Source organism: Chelmon rostratus, chromosome 13, assembly GCF_017976325.1.
Source record: "Chelmon rostratus isolate fCheRos1 chromosome 13, fCheRos1.pri, whole genome shotgun sequence".
Classification (NCBI taxonomy): domain Eukaryota; kingdom Metazoa; phylum Chordata; class Actinopteri; order Chaetodontiformes; family Chaetodontidae; genus Chelmon; species Chelmon rostratus.
This window is the reverse complement of record NC_055670.1, coordinates 11,463,635-11,487,172: the sequence shown is the minus strand read 5'-3', so window position 1 is coordinate 11,487,172 and position 23,538 is coordinate 11,463,635. Positions and strand designations below refer to the sequence as shown.

At 41.5% G+C, this 23,538-nt stretch overlaps 1 protein-coding gene across 3 annotated transcripts; it reads right to left on the bottom strand.

The window, feature by feature from the left end:
- Positions 1-2,855: 2,855 nt before the first annotated feature.
- Positions 2,856-22,191, bottom strand: LOC121615958 (rho GTPase-activating protein 6-like). 3 transcript variants are annotated; one of them, XM_041950504.1, is made up of 13 exons: positions 21,947-22,191; positions 10,892-11,051; positions 10,264-10,335; positions 9,222-9,484; positions 8,830-9,025; positions 8,579-8,634; positions 8,323-8,473; positions 8,065-8,213; positions 6,471-6,650; positions 5,579-5,676; positions 5,142-5,404; positions 4,164-4,238; positions 2,856-4,079 (listed from the first exon to the last, which is right to left on the bottom strand). In XM_041950504.1, exons 1-13 carry the CDS (start codon positions 22,091-22,093, stop codon positions 3,514-3,516), a joined length of 2,376 nt encoding a protein of 791 aa, XP_041806438.1. In that variant the 5' UTR covers positions 22,094-22,191; the 3' UTR covers positions 2,856-3,513. The 3 variants fall into 3 exon arrangements, with proteins under 3 accessions (XP_041806438.1, XP_041806440.1, XP_041806439.1); XM_041950506.1 differs by lacking the exon at positions 21,947-22,191 and adding an exon at positions 14,632-14,784; XM_041950505.1 differs by lacking the exon at positions 4,164-4,238.
- Between the last annotated feature and the right edge of the window lie 1,347 nt (positions 22,192-23,538).

Here is a 23,538-nt window from a genome sequence, read left to right as displayed (position 1 = left end):
CCATGGTGTGTTCAGGACAGCACCACCACACGCACGCTCACTGACACGCTGTATTCCACAGTCTGCGTGAACGCCGATCATCTGAACGCAAACATCAATATGAACAACTTCAGCACCGTTTCCTTCTTCTGCGTGCGACTGCGGGGCCTTGTTTCAAAATGAGAAATATCTTTATCAAATTTATCCCAACCGGTGCTTGAGGCAGAGCAGATGGGGTGAATGAAATGAGATTTTGTGGGCTGTGCAAACACAGCGCTGGTGTTGCTTCAGATTGGAGGAGAGAGGAGAGAGCGTTTCTCGGCATACCGGCCTGATAATCTCCAAACATAAATAAATCGATTTGAAAAGGCCTTGAAATTGAATTAAAAATCAAAGAAACCTAACCAGAAAGCTTCACTTCACACAAGCCCCTCCAAAGAAAAGAGGGGTGTGCCGCTCAGAATCCATATCCGGTCCAGAAACTGCTCCAAATTGCTTGAACATGTCTTATCAGTGAAACACTCGCTGTGTAAAACTTCACATTTTGTTCATAAAGTGCTGAACTGGACTAAGCTGAGAGGCTTAATACAATCACTGCTAATCCTTTAATCTTGAACATTTTTTTTTCTTTAATTAAACTTCATTACCCAGTCATGACCATGACTCCAATAAGTCACTGATATTGACATTTGTGCCCTGTGTCACTCTTGCACTCATTAATAGTCTGCTGATGCTATTGTGTTGCACATTTTTCCATTAGTGAAGTGATGGCCATTGAGTTCACTCATTATCGCCATATACTATTACTGCTGCACACTGTCCCTTCCTACCAAAGGCGTCGGAAAGACATTTTCAGGTACAACGGAGGGCAAGTGGAATCATAGTCAGCACTTCTTCTCTCAACTTTTGCAAATGTTTTGATGCAACAGTGTCTGGCGCCGAGAATTGTATTTGTTTTAAAGGTTCACTCATGGATTTTCTTGTAAAGCTATAAAAAAAAAAACAAACAAAATCAACAGTTATTGACAAGCAGCCGGCATACAGAAGCATATCAAGTAGTCCAGAGCTGGCCTCTACAATGACAGAGAATGGACTGAGGCTTTGTAGCATTTGTTTTCAGGGCATTCGGTGCAATCACCAACACCTTAATGAACTCCGCTGAGCTCTCTTTTTCCTCCGTAGAGATTTGTATATCAATTTCAACCTTGAAACAGCAGGGCCACGGCTCTCTTGTTTCTGGACGTTCAGCCTCATTTCGGCTGTGACCTTCCTCTGTCCTCCCTGCAGCTGCTCCTGATGCCAGAGAGCCGACTCAGACAGGATGGACCCCCTGATGGGAACAGTTGCAGCTCTCTGCCAGAGGATCAACTTGCATCCATCAGCGCGGCGAAGATAAGATGTGAAATTAAATAGTGGATCTTGATTGTTTGCTTTCCAGGGGCCGGTCACAAATGAAGAAGAAGGGGGGAAAAAAGTATCTTCAGGCTGTTTTTCTCCACTGCTTGGCCTGTTAGTGGTTAGGACATTAAACGAGTCTTAAGGCAGACTGCTACATTTGTGGGGCAGATACAAAAGCTTAGGAGAACTGCAGTGATTCTGCGTAAAACACATCCAGGCATCCTGTTCTGTGTCTTTGCTCTCGTCGGGCCGGGGCTGCGCAGTGGCCAAACACAGCCTGCATGGCTCACACAGCTGTAAAGACAGATATGGCCGAGAAAGTTTAACCACAAACCGCTGTGCTGAGGAAATCCCCTGAGTTTGCTTAACAAGGGAAGTGCGATTGTCAAAACATTGCCACGACATAATCAGATTACTTACTTTAAAGCACAAATTTATAATGCAATCTATTAACTGACACAATTTCAGCAATCTCAGTAATTAATGGCAATTAATACAGCTCCCAGTAGTCTGTACCAGACTTCAATGGAATCCTGTTCCTGCAGAATTGCATACATACTGTGAGCATTTCTGGCAGTTCCAGTACCTTAAGAGTTTACCTCGGGGCCAAATGTAGTTATTGCCTCTTCTCAGATTTCTTATTGTAGTTCACATAAAGCAAGATTACTGTTGATAAAAGAAGACGTGTAATGATGTGCGAGATAGTGTAAAATTAGATCTTTACAAACATAAAAAAGAGCCATCACCCACAACGCATGACATCAACAGCATCCCTGTCTTGGGTAAAGGAGTGCCACTGAAATGAAATCAAATATATGTTCAATGTGTAATGACTCGTCAAAGCCTGCTGTATATTCACAACGCGTATGAAGTAGATTTCCAGGAGGCAAGAAAACAGAAATTTATTTCCTGATCTTATGCTTCCCTCTTGTGGCCAGTCCAGGTAATTGTTTCATTGTTTTAGATGTACCAATCAAGTTTAGAGTTTCACTTCATGCTGATTCCTGAATGAACTCCTCAGGGGAAAAGTCCAGTTAGATAACCATCTGGTACCAGAGAACACGGCTTCTTATAGAATATGCACCCAAAATGACTTCTACAGTCATTATCTACAGAGGTGGTAACATATTTTGTTTTTGCTTTTTTTGTGTAATCATTAAGGTTTTGGATGTGCCGCATTCTGCCATAACCACATGACACCCATGAACTATTTTGTCCACCGTCCCCGTCTTAGACTGTCTAATGTCACACCACAGAATTGATTCAAATTCATGCTGCCATTTTCCTACACATTACATCTGTCTGCAGTTTACTAATTCTCACATTTACAGATCCGTCTAAGTGACCAATCAACAGTCAGAGACTGAGGCCAACGAGGACAGAAAAAAAAAAAAACACATTATTTTGATATCATCTGATTATCATTTTGGCTTCGGTAGAATTTAAATGTATCAGACAGGACAGGACGACATTTGTTGTATCATTTTCTCCACGAAACTAATCACAGTTTATTACGTGGCAACTAGAAAAAGCATGGATGGTTGCTGTTCATTAAATAACAAAATAATGTAAATTTACAAAGAATATACATCCCCATGAACAATGCAGCTTAACAATTGTTCCTGCATCTCAAAACGCAAAATGTAGGGGTGCGTATAAGCAGAAAATGAGTGCTACACGTAATATAGTATCATAATTCATATTCAAAACATATCCTCCAGTTTTGTTTTCTGGAAAAAAGAGACATGGGTGTTAATTTGGACGTAGTCTATTTCCATTCCAAGTAAGTACATTCTAATTGGAGCCTGTAACAAAACTCAGTGTTAAGGCAGCTTCAGCCCATATCAAGGTGATATAAGTTTAAAGCAACATTAAAACATATACAGGGTTTATATTCTTACATTCAGCATTAAAACACATTCATGGCTTCAAATGATATATACTCTTGCACTCTTGCAAAATAACAAGAACACATTTACGAAACAGTTGTAATGTTCCATCAGTCTCACAATTAGAAACATTAACTAGCTCTGCACATACAGAAGCACAGTAGCGTTTCAACAACTGACGATGTGACAGGAGAAGGACCCCTTTCACTTAAAGTTTGCAGTATATTTCATCATGTCGAAGGATGCATCACACCAAGGTTTCAGGCAAAGCATCTGCATTCTCTTTTGACAGTATCTGCCATATATGCCACCTCTCCCTCTGCCACTCTGGAGTATCAGGGCCCTTCACTTGTCCAGACGCAGAGGCATCAGCAGTGTTTACAGTCGGTGGGGCCGGGCTCTGCTGGGACTGTTGTGGGGTTTGAGGGTCACTCTGATACATGAAGAGGGAGGGTGTGGAGCAAGAAATATGGGTCTCCCTCAGCTGTCCGGAGTAGTGAAGGGGAGACAAACTATGCGTCCTGACCTTAAGTGACGAACATGTAGGGTGTCCTGTCCTTCCTGCTAAGTTGTCCGAGCTGAGGGCTCCTGATTGGCCGCCCAACCCCTGATGTAATGATGATTGCGGTTGTGTCTGTCCTCTCTGGTCATGAGGACCACTGCTGCTGCGAGTCACCGGGAGGTGTGGCCTGGCTTCCAGCACGCCCAATGAGGTTTGTGTTGGTGTGACGGGCAGCTTGTTGTTACCTTGGCGACTGCTTAGCCCCTCTGATGATCCATATGACTCACATTCCGACACGTCTCCAAGGGAGCCTAGAAGAAACCGCTCATTAACATCCAGCATTCATTAAATATCTCAAGAGCATCTGCAGCAACATGTACAGAGGATTCTATTACCAGTGGCATGATGGCCAATAAAATCCTTGCAGAGTAGTTCATGCCATGTGTCCCAAAAATGATCATCTGAGGCCTCTATTAGGGAAAAAAGCGTCAAGAGGATTACTTACTCTGGTTTAATGGACCATTAAATCAATATGAAATAAGTCACGCTCAGTTTCAAGGCATGTTTCTATTCACCTAACCTTGGCTAGAAAATGTATTCAGGTCTCTTTCATCTGTTTTAAAAAGCTAAACCACGATACGAAGGTCTGTTTAAACCACATTCCAAGATAAATGACTGTCTACTATTGTAATATGAGTGAAATTTGGAAACCTTCAGTTTAACAAAGATAAAGTATCAGCCAGAGAGGCACTGGGACCTGCTGTTTTTGAAAGCTAACAAAATAGTAGTAGTAGTGTAGTAAAAGTCTTTTAACCTTTTTGAAAATGACATTATAGTATGAGTATAGTACGAGAATCACTGCATTTTCAAATGTTCTTTTGTTTTTAAGACCACGACTGACACAGATTCAAGAGATAGTTCAATTGCTTTTGAAAAAAATGAGTTTTTGCCAAGAGTTAGATGTGAAGATACCACCTACATCTGCATGGTACATATGAAGCTACAGCCAGCAGCTGGTTGGCTTAGCGTAGCACAAAGACGGGAAACAGAGGGAGCTAGCCCAGCTCTATCCAGAGGTAACAAAAGCTGCAATTAGAAATGCATGCACATACTTCTCTATGCATTAGAAACCTTTATGTAGCATTTCTGCAGAGCCAGGCTCACTGTTTCCCTTTATTTCCAGTGTTTATGCTAAGCTAAGATAACTGGCTGCTCACTCCAGCTACATATTTACCCTACAGATGTGAGAGTGGCATCAAAATTTTCATCTAAACGTTGGCAAGAAAGCAAATGAGCACAATTCCAAAAATATCAAACTCTTTTAAATGATACTTCATAATACTGAAATGCACACTGCAATGAACTTAGTTCACCTTTGTCTGTAGAAAGCGTAGGAGAGGTGCTGCCAGATCCGTCTTTAGAGTTGCCACTGAGTTTGAACTGCCTGGAAAGTCTGGGGATCCTGCCTGAGAGCAGACTGCTGTCCTCTGGGTATTCACACAGCAGTCGATCTGACAGGACAGGGGAGTTGTTGTCGTAGGGAGACACCTCTCCACTAGATGCTTTGATGGAGTCATTAGATAGGCATCTCTCAGTCAGAGCGAAGGACTCTTGTGCTCTAAGAATGCCTGGCTCTCTGCAAAAACAAAGAGAAACACAACAAATATTAAAAATACAATGAAAATCCACAGTGAGCCATGAGAACTGATGTATTCTTCATGTTGATCATTTGGAGGCTTGGGAGGGAGAGGGCCAGCGCACACACATACACACACACACACAAACACCGAGACAAAAGGCGGAAGCTCACGAGTGCTGAGAAGCCTTCCTCCGCAGTAAGTAATCCACAACATCAGGATCAGTTTCTAGTAAACTCATTAGCACCTCATTCTGCAGGTCAGCAGGAACCTGGAAGAATGGAAACATAAAAAGAGACGAAACCTGTAAAATCGTATTCTTTGTCAACTTAATTTCACTGTGCCTTCATAATTAATCACATTTGAACCGATCCAAACAATAACATGAAGCACATATACCTCCTGCATACAAATGTCTGATTTTTTTTTAGTGAATTGCTCTTTTACACCGACGATTTCCTGTTGCCAGCATGTCTGTGATGCACTATACAACACAGACAGCATGTTGTCTGTATGTTAAAGGCAAAAATAATTAACAGCAGCTTAGAAAAGCAGAGCTAATGATGCAGAGCAAATGTCTGATGGGCCTTTTTTTGCCCTGTGGCTTCCTTAACAGATAATTTTCAGATACTCTAATTAACTGCATCTGCACTTAAGTTTGTGGTGAAAATCAGAAAACATCTCGTAGATGAGGATCGTGCCCTTAATCCCAATCATTGTCTATAAACAAAAGGGAGGCTGGAATGACACTTTTTAACCTCTCCAGTGAGGCTCATCATTTGCCATGCACTAAAATGAGCATTCACCAAACTGAATTTTACAAGGTTCAGGAGAGAGAAAACAAATGCATGGATATCTGTTATACTTTGGTACTAGTTTGTTTTATAAGTGACTGTAAAATGTGAAAACCTGCAAAATTAATGTTTACATTTTATTAGGTGGCTGCATTCTATTAAGCTCTGTCCCCAAAAACACAAGGACGACCTGACTAAGACTTTGAGACTGTCTGATTACACCCAGGCTTTAACTGAAAATGCCTTTTGGTCTGCAGTGACGGTGGCTTACCATAAATAGTGTGTCATATGTATTGATCATCCTTTGGACCACGCTGATGATGGCTGTGCTCTCCTCCGCCCGGGCAAAACTCTGGACTGCAAACTCTTTGTCTGAATTCTTTTGCTTGTGTAAGAGGTTGGGTCCAAAGATGGTGGCTAAATTGAGTGACGTCATCTTGTTTCCTGTGATCTAAACAAAACAGAAGACAGAATTCATTTGTTTGGACTGAACATACGCAGTCAGTCTCTTTCTCTGCATATTTTGACACAGTCGTTCTTCAGCTACAGTAATGTAAGCACGCCAGCAGCCCTTATACATGACACAATACATGTAAGATTTATTTAATTAAAACTTCTTTTATTTGTTACAATTAATCCTTCAAGTTAAAACAAAAAGAATCTCATTCAGCAGCTTTGCTAGTGAGCCTCTCACATCACAGCCAAAATGATCATCTGCGATAACCCAAATTTGACCCCTGCGATTACAAGAAAGGTTTTCAAGACTGAAATGATTTGTATGAAAGTTAATAATGGAGCCAAATTACACTCGATTTTCTTTTCATCTGTCCATGTGCAAGCACACAGGAATGAAAACTCTTACACGCATAGAGTAATTATCGTATTATGGGTCAGCGTCTTTTGTTGTAGACTGACCCTCCTTGGCACCCAGATAATGTTGGGAATGTGCACCTAACACAGCCCTCAATAAGGCTGCGTCTGCCTTCGTCGGTTCAAAGAGACCAAACAGACCTCGGCGTTACAGTATGTATGCTCTAGGACCGAGGCCAAGAAGAAACTGGTTTTATATCCGTGGGAAACAATTAATCTCAATTGTGGTCAAAAACTAAGATTAATTTAAAAAGGTGGTGATGACAACACCATCTGATGACAAAAGGGACTTTTTTGTGTGGACTTTTTCACATAATCTTAATATTAATCTTATATATTTGAACCAGGTGCTGCAGTCACAGCTGACTGACAGTGGCTACATGGAGCAGGATAAAAACTGCAGGATAAAAGTCTGTAGGCGCAAATACATAGATGTTGAGACAAACCCTTCCCCACTCTGTCACAATTTTCTTACACTTCTTGTTGCTTGCAACAGATCAACTGGGGACATCAATTATGACCCAACTGTGATGTATGTAGAAGCAAAGTGTTTGAGTGGTTGTTGTGCAGCAGGGTGGTTCGTGTTGGTTGTGCATCATTTAATCAAGATACCCACAATGGATCATCATGCATATTTCGCTTCGCTTTGGCACAGCTCTTTCTTCAAATTAGAGGCTGCAGCTATAACAAACATCTGTCTTACTGCCCTCTGATGGATGCTGGAATTCATCATAATCACAATAAACTTGTAAACCGTGTATTTACATTATTCAGCATTATTCTGCGACAGCCTTACCTTAACACATATTTTTGGGCTTGATGGTGGAATCAGCAAGTGTCAAGCTGTATGACTAAATGCGACCAGAGCTGGTCCACGGACACTTTTGACCAAAATATCAGCACCCTGTCATGTGCTACCTCATGTCTAATAAATCTCAAGTTAAATCATCTGTTTTTACGCTGGCATAAAAACAGAGCATGTACAGTTTCTTTACCTCCTGTCCCCCATTGTCCAGGCTGTCTTCAGCATGTGCAGCCACTGTGGACAACAAGCAGAGGAGGCGCTGCAGCGTGTCGCTGTTACAGGGAGGAAGCAGAAATATCAGGAGCTGGAGGGCGCTCTCTTGGTCTGAATAATCCAGCACTGCAGAAAAAAGGCAACCACAATGACGTCAATTAAAAAACACACAGCTGAAAATGTTACAGCAGCATGGTGACTTATTGCCTTGTGTATGTGTGCGTGTGGTCCTCACTTATTGTGTTGATGAAGGCCGTGTAGAGTTCTCTTGTTAGCAGTGGGTCAGGCATGTCTCTGAGGAACTCTTTCAGCAAGGCTGCTACATCATGGACACTGTGCTCCTCGTCCAGATGTACCTCCCACCCCTGGTCAAACTCTTCGCGAAGCTGGACGAAATATTGTGACAGTTATTACAGCAACAACGCTATCGCTCATAGTTGGTACAATTCATGAGTGCAGAGGTGTGTAAAGCTAACCAGCTGTAATCGTACCTGTCGCACTCTCCTCTTAGAACTCCCAACACGGAAAATTCCAAGCGTCTGCAGGCCTAAGCAAGAACGAAGATGCTCTCTTAGTGCCGATATTATGGCTAATATTTAGCCTCAACCACATTCAGACCAAAATGCATTTGTTATTGAATCATAAGTTTCCACAGACAAATGCTGGAGAGATCTGTAGCATATACTGTACACTATCTGTACCAATCTACAGTGTTATTTTGTTAACTTAATATAATGTGTACCGTGTTTTTCCAGGTGCTGGCAGCAGAGATCCACTACCCTGGGCACCTGTCTGTAAATAGGGTTGAGGCTGAGCTTTTTGTCACGGCGCTTCTTCCTGTTGCCAGCTGCCTCTACTGGCAGAGACAGCTGGAGGGCCTCCAAGAGCCGAGACTGGTTATCATCAAGGTCAGTGATGCAATCAACAGATACCCCGCCCTGTCGAGCAGATGGGTGACAACCATGCAGTGAGTGCCGCGAGTGATCAAATGTGGCTGCAACATCCACCCACTGAGTGAATATCCAAAAAAAAGGTCACAAATTCCCAGAGCAGATTTCTGCTGTGCAAGTTTAATCATACAGATATCCTGTCATTCTACAACAGCGTGTCAGGTTTGCGGTCAGAAAAGCCTACCCTCCTGCGTGTCCGCGGGGCTGCGTCTGGTGTGCTGGGCAGAGGTGATTCATTAGGGGTCTCAGAAGTGGAGCTAAGGGACGAGTTGCTGCTGGAGAGCTCCTTGTTGGCCCTTTTGAAGCTGGTGGTGAGGTGGAGGAAGGATAGCATCAATTCAGTGGGGTCACTGTGCCCCTCCCGTGGGGGATCGTGCCGCAGCTTGTGTGTGCGGTCATTGGATATGACCTGCGACAGCGGTATGCCGAATGCCTGGGGCGTTGTCTCTGTGTGAGGGGAAAGGGCAGGATAAGGAGACTTACAGTTCATCTTATTGGCCCCAAGTACAAATATTCTATATTTCACCCTGTGGATCTTGTATTTTCTGCACAAAGTGTCTAAACTGTGTTTTTATTCATTCCCTATATTCTTCTAAATAAATGCTGCTCTGAATAAATATGACAAGAGATATGCCAAGAACAGTGCTCTGCAGTGCACACTCAATATTCACAGTCAGGGAGCACATACTTTCTGAAGTGCCTTTGTAAACAAAAGGGGGAAAAGAGGATAGAGGGGGTGGGCCATGCCGGAGGATAGGCTATAATGAATGAGGCACCACTTAAGATTGTTTTCGTTATTTCCCTCGACTGCCTGTCTGACAGAGAACATCACTTTCCTGCCACATTGTAGCAGCGGGCGCGGCAGTCTAAGACCACAGCTCCCTCTGAGACTTCTTTACTGTACTGTAGATTCTGATCACTCAGTGCTCCGCTGGTATAAACAGCTGACAATGTCTGCTTCAGTGAGTTTATGCAGCTTTAGGATCAAGGAGTAGCTTTTCTAGTGTCGGAGGCTGACTAGACTAGATACCAGAGGGGAATAAAAGTCTGACAGGGCTCAGTGGCTCTCCCACAGCCCTCACAAACAACATTTTATCTTCACTGGTTTGGAAAGACTAGCAGTAATATCACCAGTGTGTTTTTTTTTTTCTGAAGACAATTTACAGGGAGGGGGATATGAACATTCCCCCTACAGCATGGAGTATATCCAGCACATCCAACATTACCTTTGTCTTTACTCTTCTCTTTAGACAGCGAATCCAGCTTCCGTCTGAGTGACTTCTTGTGCTTGTGGCCGTCTGACAAGAGGCAGACAGTTAGATAAAGAAACATAGTGCATACAGTATGCTCCTGCTCTCGATTGCTCCACTTCATATTCTTAGGCTCATTTCCTAAATGATGACACAACTTGAAAGAGCAGACAAACTGCTCACAACGTGTCAAGACAAAGAAGTCGAGGCTTGTGACAACACATATATGAAACTCACCGCTACCAAAGATGCCATTCCCAAAGTATATAATGGGGTAAGACTGCAGGGTTACAAAAGACTACAAAACCAGAATAAACTATCTAGTAAAATAACCCATTTTTTAAAATCTAACAGTGGTCTGCCATTAAACAGCCCATTACAGTATGTTTAAAGTAGACAATTTCCCATGAAATCAATTAAGCAATTGTATGTAAAAAAAAAAAAAATAATAAAAGAGACAGAAAGATAAACACTTTCTGCCACTTTGCTGGTCTGCATGTGTTTGAGAAGACATACTGTGACAAGCTTTTGCTTGGGACAGAATAGCAACTAGCTGAATGAGGACTATTTGTGTGTGTGTGTGTGTGTGTGTGCGCTTTAATACATTTAGGGATGGTGATGTGGCAGCCCAGGTCGCGATCGCGAAGCAGTCGCCTGAAGGCCACATCCTGGAGACGAACCCTTTCCAACTCTGAGAGGCTTTGCAGGGGGACGGGCTTCAGGCCAACGCTACGTCCTGACACGCTGTTCCAGGTGAAGTCACCCTGAGGACAAACACACACACACACACATTAACACAACACATCAGATACATCTATCACCGCCATCATGAGTTCATGACACATCACACCCTCTACAGACCCACAGCATGCCTGACAGATACCTATGCTTCACTTAACATAATCATTACTCATCTGCTGTTTTCCCATGACAAAAAGTGAGCTAACACTGTGAACACCCTTTGTTTTCTCCAAATGGCATCATCTTCATGATGCTAGCATGCAGCAATTGCAATGCATTTTCTATATAATCTCCTGTGAATGTTTTTCTAACTGTAGAAGAATTGTGAAATTTGTAAAGCTGTCTTGCAGGACAGGGCTTTATAAAAAATACAAACACGCATTACAGTGAGCTTGTATATGTTGAATACCTCATTGTAATTCTCTCCCAGCTGCACTCATTGAAAAGCATGATGCTGCATATAATTTCAGTTCAAAACTCCACTCGTTTTTGAATAAGCTATCATCAATATAAATCACACAACGCTGTGATCCTTAATAACACCTAAATAGTAAACATAGCTAGACGTGAGCCATTCTGAAGTTTTAGTACTGTACTAATGACTGGGCAAATAATCTGATCTGAAATCCTCAACCTTTGAGCATCTCCATGCTGGAGATTACAGTGCTTTGATCCAGTACAATCGAGCCAATCATATGAGCCATGTTCCAAAGAGGCTTAGCAACTCATTATCAGGATAAGGCTTACACTAAAGTGGCTCACTCCCATTAAAGGAGAATTAAGACCATGCTACAGAAGCATACGATTTCCTTGTACACATACAGCATGACAAAGTACAGTATAAATATATACAGACAACTTGATATGACCAGAATGCCTTCTTGCTGTAAAAAGGCAGTGGTTACCAGCCTGTGCTATGCCTGTGTTATATTTAACTTGTAATGGACTAGCAAGTCATTGCTCATGTGTACAGCCCTGATTCGTTGTGACATGCTGAAAAACATAATTAAAGCAGAATGTGATCATTTGCTAATCCATTTTGGATGGAAAACAGTACAAAGACAATATATTCAACGTTTTACCTCATAAACTTAATTGATTTTTATAAATAGTTGGGAAGTGGCAACAAAAGACTCAGAAAGTTGTAGAATGCTCAGAATGACCTGTTCTGTTTTCATTAATGTTTTACAAAGCGTCCAAACTTTTTTTGGAATCAGGGTCACACCATCAGCACTGTTAGCTTCAGTTACTGTTCCTCATTAAGTATGAAATACCTTTCGTCTCCTCCTTCCAGAAACAGTCTTATATTAATTTTAACTTATTTATGTGCATCACGTATTCCTAATAGTTGGTTCATTATCCGACAGAAAGAAAAAGAAACAAAAACCTCACTCTATAGATGTATAAAATGATTCCAGTGTGTACTTATAGCCTTAGCCTTACATTCAGTATCTGGAAATGATTTCTCTCTCTGCAGCTTCTTATTCCATTCTAGTTATGTGATTATATTACTATAGACATTTTGCATAATTGTTACATTTTCCCTTGGGTTTAACGCTGTTTCATCTTATTTTGTTAACAAGTACGTCATCCTTTTTGATCCTTTAACATTTTGAATTGTACTCCAACTATTATCCAGTTATCTGTTACTTACTGCAGTTGGCTGTTGTTATCTGTATGCTAGCTGCCTAGATTACACTGAGGTGTTCATCACTCTGGTTTGCAGCTTGCATCCACGTTACCTTACAATTCTGCATTTTACAAAGCAACACTGACAGAGATCAACACAGGTCTGTGTTCCATTATACTTTTATTTATCAATTTGGCCTAATTTTTATTTATTTTGCCTTGGCATCATTTAAGCCTGGCTGGAGAAACATGAAACTACCCATTTTGTGCAGACATTCCTCTTGCTTGATTACATGGGAGTGGAACCTTTCTCCCTATCTGATGTGAGGGTCAGCTGGGTTCCCACAGTTTCCCTTGGTCAGTGAAGTGACGTCCACAAATCAAAGCTCATTACTTTGGAATTCAAAGTATTGTGTACAGCATTTTGACGCACTAGCCCTCCATAACCATAAGTTTGAGGGCATCGAGTGCACGGTCACTTGGGTGCAGTGTTGCTCACTTATCTACTATTTCTTCTTGTTATAACTGTCAGTGAACAAAAGTACTGTTAAGTGAACAAAAATACTTTTATAAAATAATCACAAATAATCATCTTGTGGATGCCTTTTTCTAACATAACCTTTTACAATTTGTTCAAATGTATCACTGTGGAAGAAAGTCAGACGCATAAAGCTGCTCCCAGCTGTAACAGAAGCAGTCATTGTCATTGCTGGATGGGGTTGCTGTTTCTTATCCCACTGACCTCATGATTTCAGTGGTCACTGATGAAGCCACTGTTTTATAATCTTAAGAAACTTTCAGGTTTGCCCCGCTGCCTCGCCACAACGTCATGAGCCATCTGACTTTACAGAAAGAGTATAAAGCCTTTGTGTTGCTCTTCTTCTTGACATTTGAACTGCATGCTAAAATAGCTATTGGTTACATTGATGAGACTTTTAAAATGCTACTTTTTCTGTTTCTGTTTCTATACTGTTACAACAAAGCCGGCAACAAAGCAAGCATACCTACTGAAATGCATCTACAGATGAAATTTATCTCAGCCCTCTCCTGTTTCAGCGAAGGTGCACTCTCCTTCCCTTTAATTCAAAACCTTGCTGAAATGCAAAGCTTTTGTTAGCGCTCCCTGGAATACAAAGAGAGGAAATGTGCAAGGTAGTTCATACAAAACAGCAAGATTGGAAACTCAGATTACACCAATCAACCACACATGAACTATATCCAGTGAGGTGATGAATATTCCTCAGGAAGCCATTAAATGGGACATTGTGGGAAGATTTTTCCACAAGAGCCCCTATACTTTCTCCACACTAGTATTTTTTGCAGCATGCATTAGTTGCATTCAGTTGCAGACATTTAACAAATGTCATATTTTTCAAATTTGTGTACCAGTGTTGACAACACCAAACTAACATTGGGGAACCATTTAGGACTTGAAAACGACCAGCACCAACACAAAAAGCCATTCAATTACTCACATCCTGTCATTCTTAAAGTAAATGCATAAATGTGCTCTACGGAGTCCACTGTTTGAAATGCAAGGTTAGACGTCTATTATCTAGTTTTTGCTTTCAAGGTAATGGTACACAACAATAAGGAAATCTCTACTGTTAACAAAAGGTCCTTGGAGGACTGGACTAATAATAAGTTAATTTTGATCAACTGGTGATGACATATTGTACATGAGGAGGGGGCAGAAGTGGGGAGCAGCTGTAGTAACGGTCCTGAAAGCTAATACCTTAACTTAAGGGTAGTTTGATTCTTCACGTCGTGTAGGACGTTTCAGTACTTTTCAAAACATGGCTAGCATAACTTACATATTCTGTGCTAACGTCACTACGTTTCTCTGTGCCCGTAATTTTCTCCACTTTTATGAACTACTCCTGTTAATGGTAAGCCTTCAAAACGCCGACACATTCGTCGTTCACGCTGCTAAGTTACTGAGACAAAAGCACCACAAAAGCAGCAGCTACTCACAAGTTTGGTGATGCTTCTCTCGATAAGGGGATGCCCCATTGCGACGAGTCGCGTCGCCACGGATGAGAAGTCACCCCCTCACACTTGTGGACCAACACTTCATGCCAAGTAAAGCGACGCCATCTGACTGGAGAAGAAACGCCCATATGTACAGCCTACATGCCCGCAGCTGAAGCCCGGCACCAGGTCTCACACAACGTAATAGAGGAGTAAGTTCAGCGACTGACTTACATCACGGTGAGAGACGCAATCCCTGTAGATAACATTTCCACTGATGAATGGATTGGGAGGGGTCAGTCCTCTCAGTGTCAGGTCACAAGTTAGCACAAGAAAGCCATATGAGGAGGCGAGGGAAAACAGCCACTCACCTATAAGTTAGCCAACGTAACGTACACGCAGGGTTCAGTCATACAAAAGTCTATTTCTCCACTGGAAGTAGTAACGTAACAGTGTGTCGGTAAAGCACCAACAATTGCTCCTTGTCGGAGTGTTTAATTACTGACTGTGTAGCATTTTAAAGGGTCGTTCAACGCAAGCTACAAAACATTTATTGGTCAGTTGGAAGACCGACTCGTTCTAAATACTACAATACCCATCAGCCACTGCTGCTATGGAGAGAAATTCAAAAAGCGCGAATTACTGCGGTAAAGCAAATAGCAAAAACAAACTACTGGACCACACACTACTACCACCATACTAAACATTAAAGTACAGCACCACAGTCATGGAATCAGTCCATCATTGACAAGAAATCAAAAGTGAACATGGTTAAGATGTTCAATGTATTTGAGTTGTTGAGCGTGATGTATAGCTAGCTAACATTAGCTATCTGATTTCTGTGAACAGGCTAATCCTCACCTGTTTATCGGTGCTGGTAGAAATCTCAGTTACATGTCTCAAAATCGTTTGAGGAAATCATTTCAAGGCAATTGACTGTGGTAAGAACAAATTGATGGCAAGTAACTCTTATAATTGAAAAGATAACTGAAAATAACTGCTGTTTACTCGGGTAATGTTTTATGCATGTCCTGTGAGTCTTTACCTGTCTGGCAGAGATTATTTTGGTTTTTAATGTCTGTGGTTTAGTGGTGTTGGCAGCTATGTTTGAGCTAATTTTGGAACATTAAAAACAGCTCAGTCTGAATCTGCTCAGGGTCCTGCTAGAAATAATAAATGCTGTTAAAAGATGAATCAATTAAGCACAGTCTACAACCCACACAGTCCTCAGAGTAGGCCTAATCAAGCAAAAATAAGTTTAAAAACCTGTGTATGTGGACCGTGGGTTTGCCGGATCTTTAACAATCAGACAGCAGTGACTAATTGATATGTATCTTACACCGGATGGCCAGAACTATAATGGTGGTCACCCCCCCACAAGGAAGTTGCCTCCCTCTGGTTGCACAGTGTCTTTAGTAATAAAAACACTAAAACTCAACAATATAGTCTCAAAAACTTTAATATGTTAATAGCTTAATGTTTTGGACATTTAAACAGAGATAGTTGGTGATCCGTGTGTCCTGCTCTCAGTGAAACATTTAAGTCCCATCAATTTATTGGACAGTACAAGCCAACAAACACGTTTATATGATCTTAATGTAGAGTAGATACAGATCAGGAACTCAACAAGACAATCATTCATCATTTGGGCTTTTCACATTATTTTAAAATAAAGGAAATGATAACCCTCTTGAATAGCAGCTGGGGCAGGTGCTGCCTGGGTCCTAATATCATAATGTCATATTATATCAGCTGCAACAGTCACGGATGGGCATAAATACCCATTCTATTGACTCTAATCAGACGAATAATATCAGTTCTCCACTTCAGCTACAATGTGAGGGTCCTTCTCAAATGCAGTCAAAAGAGCAATCAAATTCTGTGTGTCGAATTATTTAGAAATCACTTATTCCTTAGATTTCCCTCGCAGCATTGATGAGTTCACCGACATGGGTTTCAACTGAAAGGTTTAGTGAGTACATCTTGACGACTCACTTCAGTTGAGAATATTGGGTTTAGTATCTGCCTTTATAAACTTAAATTGGAGACCTGCTTTCAGTGCCGTTGTCGCTTTTTAACCTTTCCACCTTAATTATTGTTAAGAGTAGGATTGTAAATGAGGGAACACTGCTCGATTTGATGAGTTTCAGAATCTAGCATTTTCTGAAAAGAAGCTGGATTTTATTTGAAAATATTTCCTCTTGCATTTACCAAAGCCAGTTCCTTTTGGTGAGATTCAAGTGGCTTTGTAACAGAAAGGTTTTCAGTTTCCACCAACCTCTTTGTCCTTCAGGCCGTCTCTCCTCCATGGTGCTCAGAGGAATGCAGATGGCATTCCATCGAAACACTCAAACAGCGCAGGAAGAGTGATTCTAGTACAAATACACCACAATCATGTGCCACAGAACTTTAAATTCAGCCTGACATGAAGGGCATGAGGATACGATTAAAATGGCATTTGAAATATGTGGTAAAAAGCTTTAGCACACAACAAAACCTGATGTTGAAGTAACATGCTGTTTGTACAATGTCAAAACTGCACAGCTGGTATAAATAACAGTAATAGGATGGCCGTGCACATTTTATAAAACACACAACTGAAGAATTTTGCTTCATACAAGATGAGCGTGCACATCTTCGGATACCACCGGCTGTACTGTCAACTCCTAATCTTTGTCCCAGTGATTAATGTCCTCTGTTGGTCCCTATATTACTACAACAGAATGATGAATGGCTCCCTCTAAAGGCTTTGTAAGTTTCTGCAATGTTTCTAAGAGAAGCCTGAGCTCACTGGCCACTTCATGAGGTACAATTGAACAGTCTAATGTAGTCCAATACAACAGTGCTGCCATAAATTCTGCCTTTGCAAAGATAATAATGTTGAGCATTGACTGACACTGTCAGAGAGGTATTCATTTAACTACGTTTATAATTGAGGTTGTAGTTTGCAGAGATATTTAACTGACTGCATTATATTGAGAAGCATTCCTAAAATTACATGATTTTATAGACGTGAGAGGGGCAGAATGTTAGAAACACTTTCCATTATAATGCACTCCATTACAACACCATTAACCACTACAACCTCACTAATAAAGTAGAATTATTACCTTACAGTGTCAACAAAAACTGAATATTTAAAAGCTTCATAAATGTAGGATTCATGGCAGAGCTGTTGTATTAGATCACATTTTACTGTACAAGTGTATCTAATGAAGTGTAATTTCATAGTTGCATATCTGATCTGGCTGTTTCGAGTGACTTACAAAGGTATTTCTCTAAAGGCTTGTGCGTCATATCGAATAAATGACAATTACATCACACGCCGCCTGGGGGGCTTTCAAAATCACTATCTCTCACAGACAAGATTTCATGTGGACATTATTAAACCAGAAAGTAGAAAAAGAAAAAGACACTGAATTACAGTTAATAATGTTAAGTTAGTTCTTTACGTAAAAGATTTAACCAAAAGGCAATATTTTCCAGTGTCTCACAGGGTCTTCATACCCAGAAGCGAGTCCAATAACCGCCCAAAATTAAATGCAGAATTAGTTTAAGTGAATCTAAACATGACTGTAACCAATGCTAGGCACTTATGTGGATCAGAGAAGGGATCCGCAGTCATATTAAACAGTAACTGACTTGCAGTGGGGCAGTTATGTGTACTGTTATGACATTCAAAGGCATCCAAAAATCTTCCAGATCAGTCCTATAGAACAATATGGCAGGCAGATGTATGCAGGAGATGAATGCAGACCAAAGGTATTGCAACCAGGGAAATACCTCAAGTTAACTTTGATGTTAACTTTGATTTGAACTTTAATGTGCATATAGTTAATGCTGCCTAAACAGCCTGTTTCTGAAACTGTATGTCTGTTTCTCTCCGACCCAAAAGAATCCATAATAATCTAACCTCATACAACTTTCACTGCTCGATGTTCTGTCTCCTCTCCCATGATTCAGTGTGTCCATCGCATTTCTTAGACCTAAAACAATGTTCTCCAGTAAACACATTGATCTTAGTTGACGGCAAGTTGCATCGTTCAGTGTGATGCACCGAGGAACACTTGGGAAGAGTAAGGATCGACCGCCTATAAAATAATTGAATCCCCTCGTACGCCTTTCTTCTATCAGCTGAACTGGCACCTTGAAAAGCTGCAGTAGAGACACATACAGTTTTCTCATGTTACCTGAATTTGGTTACTGAGTGCAGATATCTGGCAATGAGGCTGGGAACACCCTTTGACTTAATAGATCATATATACCAGTTATGTAACCATACAGAGGTGATTTGAAAGTGAGGTTTGATTGAATCGATGTGAAACAATGCTTTACTACCTACGTTCACATCTAACCCACTGTTTATTCTTCCTCTTAACAGACACAAACGGGATGTCATGGGGCTGCAGTTTGGAGCCAGCAGGTTTAGTTCCATGCCATGCAAGTGGACCGTCTCCCGTGGGAAGAAATATGTGCCCGAGGGACTGTAGCCAAGGATCAGGTCATGCTGCTGTACTGTGAGAAATAAAAGTTGAGGCTTTCTTCATGTAAACCAGATGTCTCTGCTTTCCATCTCAGCTTGGCCTACTGACACCCTGAGTGAGTATACCTCTAGCACAGTGATGTTCAACCTATGGAAAATGCAAGGGCATTTATAGCATAGATCAGAAATACCACTCTGACAGTCCTTTTTAAACAAGGGGAGGCATGTGTTTCTATGGCAGGATCATGCTACCACTTAGTGACCATTTGAATGTTATGCAGCACAGACATATAACAGATCATACCCTATATCAGACAGCAAACCCTTAATTAGGATATACTATAACTGAACACATTGCAATGATTGATTTCCATTGATTATATACTCAGCTAGCTGTGGCACCAGGCTTGTGGTGTGTGCATATGGTTATCTGCTTTGCAGAGCACAATAAATACACACTGAATGCCATTCAAGGAACTAAATACAGCCCCTTTTTATTTTTACAAGACTGAGTTACAAGACACACAATACATGTCATAAAAGGAGAGTCTTGTTGCGCTGGGGCTATTACTGGGTGGAGGTGCTGCAGTGTTTTGTGCAAAGGGAGAAACATTGTCAGCCTGACTTCACTAATGTTGTTGTGACGGTATCTTAGATACTATTGTCCCTGGATGAACCGCTGGTTGGATATTTGCACACCCAGAAAATGTGACTTTCATTACAGACTTACAGAGGTTTGCATGCAGCAAGGCGCTTACTTACTGTCAGTTTAAGCTGACAGCGTGGTCATGTGAGTCTCCAAGGAAGGATCTCACACCTCAGACCTGAGGTCAGCTCTTCTCAGTGGCATGCTGGAGCTCTAGGAATACGGTAGTAGAGCTTTACTGTCCACAAGGTCTTGTATCGGTGGTGATAAAATCATCAGTGATTAATGAGAATGTCTATAACTAACTACATTTTCACAATGTGTCTGCAGTTGTTATCTGCAGTGGAGTTAGCATTTTCCTTTAAAGTGCTTGGTAAAAACTAGGTTGTAGTGCAGCTCCCTGAGCATTATGGTGTTGGCAGCACACAAGCACTCCCCATAGTTATAAATCACATTAAATATCCTCTGTGACTCAGAGCTGTCTCCAACATTAATCAGCTTCATTCAGATTTACATTTCTAAGAGCTCTGGTCGTAGGACCTGGGTTATTGTTGATGACTGTTAGAGAGACCAGACACCTGGTATTCATTACAAGCCTATTATAATGTCATGTCTGCAATACTTTTCCATTATACTAAACAAACAGTGTTACCATGAGGACTAACTTCAGCACAAGAGTGCAGATTGGCTCAAATTATGATGTGACAAGTCTTTTATCTAGCAAAAGAAAAGAAAAGAAGCAAATGGACATTTTAATTAATTTTAAACATGACTTATTATATTTTCCTCTCCTTTCTGCTAATTGCATAGTAAGGCACTTCCTCATGAAGATGAAAATCAAGTGCAGTAATCTTTCTCCATGTGTCCAGGTCCTAATATGCAGTAATAACTCAGGTGATTTGTTACCTTTATACTGTAGAAAGGCGATTCTTTACAGAAATGTCAGTTCTTTTAAGTGTGCATTTGCTGCACTGCTTCTGCTGCTTTACGTAGTGTGGCGGTCAGACATTAATCTCTGGGGCTGCTAGGGAATAAATACATCAATAAATCCAGAGCTTCTTTGCTTTTTGCATTTCTAAAGAACAAAAGCCTCACTTCGAAAGGGAGCTGAATTGCAGGGAAAACTGTTTACTAAGGTGGAGTGACCATGAAGAATTGGATTTTCAGGCTCATTAGGAGTTATGTAAGAGTAACAGTCCTGTTCTAAGGGCCATGCACGCATTCGCAATGTGCAAATTTGATAACTTTAGATACTTTTCACATCACTGTTGTTGCCATGTTTGAGCTATTATCAGGCTGGATGCTTTGCTGCACAGGAAATGATTAAACCACCACCCATCGCAGCCTCTTCCACACTTTTTCCGGAACTCAACCTTAAAATCTCTTTTATGATGTGAGAGAATAAGCCTCTTTTTTTTCTTCATCTTCTTTTTCTATCTGAGTCTAACACTTACCAAATGTGTGTCTGTGGTCACACCTCTTACACATCAACAAGTCAGCACAAGCAAACGCCTCTGCTGACATCATTTCATGAATAGGAATGAGTTGAATCATTTTTGGTGTCCAGTGACGCAGCTACAAAATTATAGTGCTCACACACAAAGCTAATTAGTTTTTTTCCTATTTGTCACAGACTTGGTGATGTTGCAATAGTGAGAGCTTTCCTTTGATTTCCCATTTGAGAATATACAATAATAATAACAGCATGCACCAAACGCACAGTAAGAAAACTTTAAAATGTGTCTGCTTAAGATCAAAGGCTCCTGCTGACAATCCTGTTCTTGGCTACATCATCCTTCAGGGAATTGCTGCTACTTCCGGAGTTTGGACACTCATGAGCCTCGCGCAAGTTCTGTTCGCTCTCGAGCTCTAATTCTTGTAAACAGTCCTTCATGAATACAGTGAGAAAATATAAAAAATCAAAGTAATATGCGTAAAGATTTTTGAATCGCATTGTGAGCCGACTATTTTTGGACACCTGCGACCCCCTCGGTTTAAGAAAAATCGTGTTGTCACAATCATCATCACCATTAAAACCTTTTCACGCCATCAGCGTCTATCTCTTATTACCACTGCCTCTATAAAGCAGGTCCAGACATAACTCCGGGTTTGTGGATGCTGTCTGGTCAAATCAAGTTTGACAACTACAATCACCCGCATCGCGAAGCTGTCAGGTCACCGACACTGACCTTATACGACGTCTCCTCCACTTCGGTACCATAGTGCCGCATCAACGCCGGGTCCAAGCTCCTGGTCTGCCTCAGTCTCCGCTTGGAAATAGTTTTGGGGCTGAGCGAGCACGAGAAAACGCTGCTTAACAGTCCTTGAGCGGACATAATCTCCTTTCAGATGGCCAAACTTGCGATTAAAGACGTGTAAAAGAGCTTCATGTCCCCGCCAGCGGTGCGGATGGAAGTAAGGAGCGGCTCCGTACAGCAGCAGCAGCAGCAGCGGGTCCCCAGCACGTCACCATGCTGAGGATTACGAAATACGCGCCTGGAGTCCCCGGTCACCCCCCTCCGCCACCCACACACTCTGACTCAGGAGGCCACTTCCTCTTTTCATCATTTTAACAACGATTTGATTCGTTCAGGTGTTTCCCCCCCAAACGCCAAAACAAACAATTAAGCGTCCACTGAGAAATTAGGGCAAAAGTCCTTTATTTATGCTCGGCTGGGACACAGTGTGCGCTTCGGCCTGCTGGTAAATTAAAAAGGTGAATTCAGTATGCACACCAGCGAGTGTGAGCACACCAGCGAGTGTGAGCACCAAGGTAATTGCTCTTTCAAATATGACTCATGCAGTTTGTTTTAAAAAAAAAAAAAAGTCAAAATAATAGTAACCCACTAGAAACAAATACAGTATTCTGGTTGCTTTACAGCAGTGGCAAACTATTTTAAAATGCATATTTGTCCATATATCTCAGGTAATATAATTATTCACTACACAGACTTAAGAGTTAATATTGTGAGAAAGACACAAATTGTTTCTAGGACACCAAGCACACTGTATATTTAATGCTGCTGCTTTTTGTAATGTGGTTACAAAGTGTGACATTATCAGGTAACTGGGACGATTCAACTGAAACTTTTGAGAGTAGTATACGGATTTGCAAGGATTGACAGCAGCTGAATTTTTAGTGGAGGACTTTCAGGGCCAGGATACACTATTACAAACTATAACTATTAAAATCAACCTAATTTGTCTCTCTCTTAGCCTTATGAGACCCTCATAATGACAGAAACACTGGACAGAGTGCGTAAAAACTCACAGTCCTTTCTTGACCACACTGCGTTTTTCCCTCACCGTAAGGCAGTCCAGACACTTGGCATGCAGTGCCCTGGGAACAGACTCTTCCTGTGGGAGCCCTGGGGAAGGGACCTGTGTGATAACGTGACATGTGACACTGTATGGCCACGATAAGGGTTCATCAGATACCAGAGTCCACCAAACAGACAGGGGAAGTGGTGATAAGAGGGCAGCTTTGCGTTTGATCCACTTATTTGGTGGTGGCGAGGTCTGGAGTGAGACTCCCAGCAGATTCTCATCAGACTTCCCGTTATGTCATTTCTCAGAGGGATAACTGCAGCTTTGGGACCTTACATGCACTAACCTTGTAAAGGATGTCAGAATAAAGGTTTGGCAGACACCGTTCATTAATGTGGTGTGTTTGCGAAATGTAATTCATCTTCCTGAGCGTAGACGATGATTGCGCTCTTCACCAGCTGAACAGCTGTCCAAGAGGCACTCTACTGTGCAGTGCCGGGTTATACAATGGGAA

Coding starts and splice junctions, on each gene's coding strand:
- LOC121615958 (XM_041950504.1), bottom strand. CDS start 22,093: ATGTCCGCTCAAGGACTGTTAAGCAGCGTTTTCTCGTGCTCGCTCAGC. Junction 11,052..21,946: donor TGGAGGAGACGTCGTATAAG/GTCAGTGTCGGT, acceptor GTTTGTCCTCAG/GGTGACTTCACCTGGAACAG. Junction 8,635..8,829: donor CCAGCACCTGGAAAAACACG/GTACACATTATA, acceptor GTTCTTGCTTAG/GCCTGCAGACGCTTGGAATT.